The 7,507-nt window shown below is 40.6% G+C and overlaps 1 protein-coding gene across 1 annotated transcript; it reads right to left on the bottom strand.

The window, feature by feature from the left end:
• Positions 1-749: 749 nt before the first annotated feature.
• Positions 750-5,405, bottom strand: LOC113152782 (regulator of G-protein signaling 4-like). Its single transcript, XM_026346215.1, has 5 exons — positions 5,219-5,405; positions 4,851-4,967; positions 3,246-3,310; positions 1,903-2,066; positions 750-1,686 (listed from the first exon to the last, which is right to left on the bottom strand). The coding sequence occupies exons 1-5, from the start codon at positions 5,260-5,262 to the stop codon at positions 1,462-1,464; spliced, it is 615 nt and encodes a 204-aa protein (XP_026202000.1). The 5' UTR covers positions 5,263-5,405; the 3' UTR covers positions 750-1,461.
• Positions 5,406-7,507: the final 2,102 nt, after the last annotated feature.

Raw genomic sequence — 7,507 nt, forward strand, 5'->3', positions numbered from 1 at the left:
GACCTGGTCTGACACACTGGTAAAATAGAAATCACTTAAAATATCTACAACTCTGAAATAATTAGATCAACATACTTTACATTAGTCAGAAAACTACTTCCACTCCTTCATCGTGAGCCTGTTGGATCTACAATAAGCACGAACATACAAACGTCTGATTATCCAACACATCTTTTTATTTGTGAATCATCACAGATATGATATAAATAGGACACTGACATAATTTAATAAATACTGCATCATTATTTCTCTCTATCACTATATATTTTGCCATGTTAGTATGCAAGGCCACCAACACATTTTCAATTAAAGTGAGCACACGATTAATCATCCTGCACAAACATGAGTAAAAACCATCTGAACAGTTGTAGCCATGGGGGGGACTCTTCAATCAAACAATTCACAGATTGACCTTTTTTTATGTGATGTGACCAAATATCAATACTGTACTATTAAAGCATGCTTAAAATACCCATTACTAGTACAAAGCCAACATTTGCCTGGTGCAGAAAGGAGTTTATGCAGCACAGGAAGTTTTTACAACGACAAATCTTTGACATTTACAGCAGGTTTCAGATCAACAATTCACAAGTGATAAGAACGTACATACAGTACCAATCTTCTGCTGTCCAAACATGTGATAAGTATAACGAGTGAGAATGTGAGATCGTAGGAAATGTAAAGCTAACGGATAAGACGGCAGCCAAAGTGAACTGCACAGCGAACAAATACATGATGACCACATCGGCTGAATGTATAAAAATGTACTTTACTTATAAATGTGTAAATACTTAAATAAAAAAAACGTTCCCAACATCGTAACACTGATACTGTGAAAGTATTTTTGATGCACTCCATGTATGATTTTAATATCTGCACCTATAGTTATGGTTAAAAAGAGACATATAACATTTAGCTCCAGTGGCAGCAGAGTTGTGTGGAGCGGCGTATGTTGGGTGGATGTTGGGTGGAGGTAGCTTTATACTGTTTATTTCTTGTAAATACTTGTAGTATACTGTATGTAGCTTGGATGGGATGTTTCACAATGAAACCTGAAGCTAAGGGGAAACTTCACAATGCAACACAAATCAACATCATCTGTGTTTTATACTATGCGTTGTAATATTAATGATTTAATCAGTCACTCTCCACCTTTTGTGATTTGGAAACATACGTAATAACTTATGGTGAACACAGAAATGGGGAAACATTCAAATGGTTTTTACAGTACAGAGGACATACAGTACCCCAAACTCCGAAATGAACATCAGCGACTTCCAGGAAACAATGGTAAAAGTATCAAAAATCAAAAACCACATTTCACATGAACCTTCAAGCACCTTCTCAACCCACCATGAACACTGGACTCTCAAGTACCAAACCAATCTTGACCAGTCTCAGCCCTGTCCTACAGTTTCAGTCTTTGGGACCTTCTTTAAGTCTTCTCTTCATCTTCCCTGCTTAGGCGCCACCAGCTAACATCTGCCTGTTCTCAGCACAGTCCCAGTTGTTGGTGACGGTCTGTGTCTGACACAGATCTTGGATCAGTTTGGATTTGAGGAAGCGCCTGTAGGAGTCTTTCTCCATCAAGGTGTAGATCATCTTCTGAGCGTCATCGAAACAAGATGCACCGGCGTTTTCAACTCTCTGTCTGGTTTCTTCTCTGGTCGCAGCATCTAAGTTCACCTGAAAATGAACCGGGGGAAAAAATTAAAGGGTGAAGACGAATTAAATTAAAGCAAAAACCCAGTGAAAGAATTTTATGTACATTGTGAAAGACCATAAAAAGGGCCAAAGACGGAGCAGGGGTGTCTCCCCATCTCTATTACTGCTGTGGTTTAACAATAATCTGGTGCAACTGATGTCAAGTGTTACCAGTGTTGTTATATCTTAACCAATTACCTCATTGGAAGCATCAGGCTCAATATATTGCTGGTAGATCTGCTTGGCTCTGGTCGCCAGTTTGGAGGGTGGGGTCTTCCTATAGTCTTCACAGGCGATCCAGAAGTCTATGTTCTCCTCGCTGAACTCCGATTTCAGGAAGTTTCTGAAGACTCCAACACCCGCTAACAGAGAAAAGAAAGAAATATATATTTAAATATCCAGTGGAATTTATGGTCCCATGGATGCAGCACTAGAGGATTGTGATACCACGTGTCTCCTCAAGGAAACCAAAACTAATAAGTTATTAGATCTGTAATAACTTGCAGTGGAATCAGTCCCACTGATCCAGTGTTTGGTGCCATAATAGCCCATAGGTAACCAAATTGAGTGGGTTTGCTCATCATATTCGAGGAAACAGCAGTTTAATGAATAAATCACACATTAGTTCAAGACGTTAGTATAGTTACAGCAAAATATATTTTGAAATGATACAACAGCAAAAAGAGCATCATGTCTTTGTAGACACATAGAACAAGTGTTTTCCAGTAGTCATAGCACAGTGTACACAGATCTAAGCATTCGCAGAAGTCTAGGAGGATGCATGACTCAGAGGACAGATTAAGGAGACCACTGAGGCTAAGATAAGATAAACAAAGGAAATTGGACCAATGAGAGCTGACAGATGAATTTCGGGAAGGCAGATGGAAGACACGTCGATGTTGGAGGTCAGTGCATCATGGAACGGAACGGGTCAAAACTCAGAGGGTTCCCGCAAGGCCATTGCTCCCCATTTGTGTCCCCATACACACACAGTGTTATCCTCAAAGGGCTTAAGCATGCACACACACACACACACACACACTGGTAGACACCCTCGAGGGGCCGTGGAGCAGTGCCTCGCAACACGTAGCAGAAGACCAGAGCATGAGAATGAGTTAGTGCCTCTGTGTGTGTGTGTTTCAGTCAAACCTCCTTAACTTTTCTTTTCTATCATGTGCAGCAGTGAAACCTGACAGAGTCTGAGCAGGGTGATGCTTCTTCAAACCCATATCTGCTGTACTCATTAAGAGTCATTTTTAAAATCACCACAACCTTACTGGCAACCATTAACAAGGAAGTGAAGGTCACTGTTCCCGTGCTTGCAGGATCGTGTCACATGAGAATGATACGTGTTCAGTTATGTGGATGTTTTTTTTTTTTATAAACCCTGAGAGAGCATCAGCTGGAAAACCAATGAGTCAGGCATCTGCTTCACAGCTAGTCAGCATCAGACTAATGTTTTGGTTTGGCCTTTGAGGAGAACTTCATTAGCTGTGTCTCCAGATCAGCTCATTTTTAACATGTGAAAACTAAACACTCACTCTGACTGCTCATCACGTGGCTGAAAGACTCCTTCCATTTCTCCACCTCAGCTGCAGTAGGAACACTGAAACAGAAGAATAGAAGGTTTTTTAATTTAGATTGACCAAACCAGAAATGTTGGAGCATGCATTTAACTATTTCTATGGAACATTCACTTTGACAGTTTCACAGTTGAATCATTTCATCAGTAACTCATGTAAATAATAGAGGTGTAATAATATAACTGTTATACTGTAATAAGGTTTTTCCTTCTGTTCAGAATGAATGCAGCTCATCTAGATTTCAGCTGCACCAGTTCACTGATCAATAATGACAGTAAATCTAATCACAGCTGTGCGTCATCTGACATTCACACAGCAATACATGCAGTATAATATTGTCTATGTATAGACAAGTATAATGATGTTTTCACCTTATAAATGTCATAATAATATCTGTGCCCTCATTTGAAAAGAACACTATGGTCATCATGTCACAGAGGCTCTACAGGACGTTTGTCACTGCTGCTGAACAATTAGGAAAACTGAATACTAATTGTCTGTAATCGTCTCTGAATGGACTACGCATCACTGAAAAAGTAAGGCCGAGGTGAAGTGTCACGGCAAAGCAGCTGGATCAATGTTAACAAGCTCAAAAAGAACAAGAAGAAGCTTCCTGTGGGAACACAGCCTGAGGAAAGGTCACTGAAGACGGCATGGGACTCGTGCAGGAACATTTTAGAAATATTGTTGTAACAGTGTTTGATACTGGACATTGGATAAAATATAGCTATAATAAAATACCTGTCAGTAAACTAGTAAAGCACGGTGATGATACTGTCAACAGAAGCCCGGGCTGCACCTCTTAATGATGTGATCAAACTTTGATTGAGCTGCTTTTATTCTTAAGTCAGATAATTATTTTCCTGCTGTGCAGAAATCGGAGAACCTCATGTACAACAACTTCAGCAACTAATGCACTTTCAGAAATCGTCGTTATAATCACTCAGGCTCAAGCTTTTATAGATTTTCTTCACGGCAACACAAACCAATACGAGCACCACGATTACACACATGAACGGAGAGGCAAAGCAAAACAACATGCCGCAGAGCCTAAAAGTTGAAAAGCCAATCGGGTAACGATCGATTTCCCATTAAATAGATTATAGCTCTTCGACTACGTCAGTGCAAGTTCTCTTTCTACGTCAACCCCATCCTTTCATCACCCCTTCATCTCTCTGTCCACTCAGACCTCAGGCCACTGGCAGAAATCCTACAATAAAGCTCAAATGATTAATTCAGAAGATCAATATTGAATGTCTGCCATTTCAACACTGGCACCAGCACCACAGATTGTCTCCGTTTGACCTTGGAGAGACAAGTCTAAAGATTCAAACTCTGACCCACCTGAGGTAAACATGTTTTTTATATATAATTATTTTAGTAATTGGTGAAACAGTAATGGTTCCATTGTTTGGACTTTAATTAAAGTGCATAACAATGATCCTGTTTAAATGTGGTTTAATTCTCTTTTTGAGGAGCTGTTGATGTGAAGACTAAACACAAACCAGAACCAACATTTAAAACCGTGCACAAATTGAACCAACACCGATTAGTTCCTCTGACCTCTTAGCAGCAGCAGCAGCAGCAGCAACAGTCTTCTCCTTTATCTGTTTCTGATCCGCTGCTTGAGGTTCAGGCTTCTGCAGTAAGAAGCTTATTTTGTGCTTGATGTCTTTGGCACTGTGGAGAAGCAGATGAGTTAAAAACATTTAGAATATCTGCACAAAGTCTGTTTTTTGTGAACAAGCTGCAGCTTGTTCTCTTTGTATCTAAGACATTTACTGGTTTAAAATAAGTTTCATATAAAAATAGGAATCAGCATGTACACGGATCATCTTCAAATAACCAAATCCTACATTAACCTACAGCTAGTTTTGCAGGAATATAATAACACATACATCATCCGTGTGTTCAAACGACGTTGTTCTTACCTTTTCAAACATGTTGCAGGAAGTGTTGCAAGTCCTTTACACATGGTGGAATGTTAAAGATCCAAAGTCGGTGCCGCTGTTGTGAATGACGACAAGGAGGCAGCAGTGATAACGTCGTAACGCGACCAGCAGAGTTTTATAGCAACGTTCTCCACGATTTGACAGCAGGCTGAGAGATCTCCACCCCCAGCAGTGGTTTTATACCTCCAGAGTGCAGAAAACCAACCAATCACACCAGACAGGGAGGGAGAGAGCGAGAAAGAGAGAGAGAGAGAGAAGGAAGCAGAGAGGGAGGAGAGAAGGAGAGAAAAGAGGGAACAGTCACAGCAGATGGGAAAAACAAAAGGTATTTTCAACCGAGGGAATCAAAGTCCAAAGGTTTAAATGTTTAAATGTTTAAATGTTTAAATGTTTAAATGAATCCAACAGTGTCTTCGTGAAGGAGGGTTTATATCAGTCGACAGCAGCGAGTGTTGTGGGTTACGAGTTGTTATGTGTACTATGTTTATGCACTATTTACAGCAGACTGAGGTACGTGACAGAGTTTACTACAGATGACCTCACTGACACTCTGAATGACACTTCATGAAAAGAAAGTAAAAAGTATAAATGTGCTTTTCTGTGTCGTTCTCATGGAACAGCTCATACAACATGTATAATATATTAATAGACATTTACCAACCAATCAAACCTAAACATCAAGCGAGTCAAGTGGCATTAGGCTGCACACTGTGACACTGCTGTCACCATGGAAGTCCGGAGGAACCAGGGGTTGGATCACTAGCTCTGTGGTTAATGGACAACTGCTGGACCAGCTGAGCTACAGTTTCCCCCACACTATCAGTCAATCTGTCAGTACTCAAAGTGTGTAGAGCAGAAATACGTCACAGTTGTTGTTGGAAAGCTAACTGGCCGTGTTTGAAGCTCTCGAAGACATTTCACCTTTCATCTGAAAGGTTAGAGCTGATGAAGCCTTTCGCATGAAAGAACATCTTCAAGAACTTTAAGCCAATCCAGATCTCACTGTAGAGGACAAACAGAACCTGGGTGACTGCATCTGTCTTCACAGGTGCTGCAGTCATTGTCACACCGTGTTGAAACTCTATTGCCTGTTCCAAGGAGGTTTAAAACAAGTGATTGAGCCAATTTCGATGTCCAGAGATCTGAGTGACTGGACTTCTTGGACTCTTAAAACACAATTACTGGTGAAAGTAAAGGTTGATAGTTTAATGACAATGCAGAGGACAAGAGGGTGGAAGCTCTGTTCCCCCCGTTCAGCTGTTCCTCTGTGGGTTATGTAAGCGTAATGCTTCTGATCTAATTGTCTCTGTCACTTCCACTTTCCCACACTGTCAGATCCCTCCATTAACAGTCCTGACATCATCGTGTCTAAACAATGACCCTCATGTCGGCATCTCTAGATGTCATTTTTAAAACATCATTGCAAATATCATAGTCATATAATTGTAAAAGTCTTTTCAGTCCGACTACAATTATGCGTCCCGCCTCCTTCCCATCACCCGAGGACGCCATGTAAAGAGTTCCACCAACCACCTGCTGCTTTACTCCACCACAACACCAGCCTCTAGGCTCCAGTGGACCCTGTCCTGTCTCCAGCCTTCATATGGATCTTAGTTTTTATTTTATCTTTGTAGTGTCACTGGAAGCGTTTGGCAGACTAATGTAAAAATGCATGTAGATCAAATCATGTGGCTGCATCCTGCTCGTACATATCCGGCACCATTGATGAGATGTTGTATATTTAACTGATCGTCCCAGATGCCAGTGGCTCGAACATAGTTTTCCCTTTTGCTTGTTTTCAACGTGAATTAAATAAATATATCATTCTAATATAAATCCGACTTAACTACACCTCATTGTTTTAATTAAGTAGCACTAGAGTTGTGACCTAATCACCTTCACTTGTCACTTCCTTGTAAATTAAATGTTGAAGAACTGTGAAGCCTCTCTGAGACTGTGCAGTTTGCTTTGATTTGCTCTTTTGTCTCAACCTGAAAGGATAAGGATGGTCTTCTGATAAATGTATGCATCCAATCTGTCTCCTGGTGCCGTCATGACTTCGTGTCTAATTCTTCAGCCCCAGCGTTTCCTTGGATCATTTTTCTCTAAGTGGTCTCAGAGCAGCTGATGTATAAACATACCTTTGTGATTTGTTGCTAACATATGTAGACATTTAAATGATGGACGACTGCCAAAGGTTCCTGTAAGAGGGAGACTGAAGTGGAATAGTGTGGACAGCAATCAGAGAGGAGGTCATAATGGTTTTTT

Source organism: Anabas testudineus, chromosome 4 (genome assembly GCF_900324465.2).
Source record: "Anabas testudineus chromosome 4, fAnaTes1.2, whole genome shotgun sequence".
Classification (NCBI taxonomy): Eukaryota; Metazoa; Chordata; class Actinopteri; order Anabantiformes; family Anabantidae; genus Anabas; species Anabas testudineus.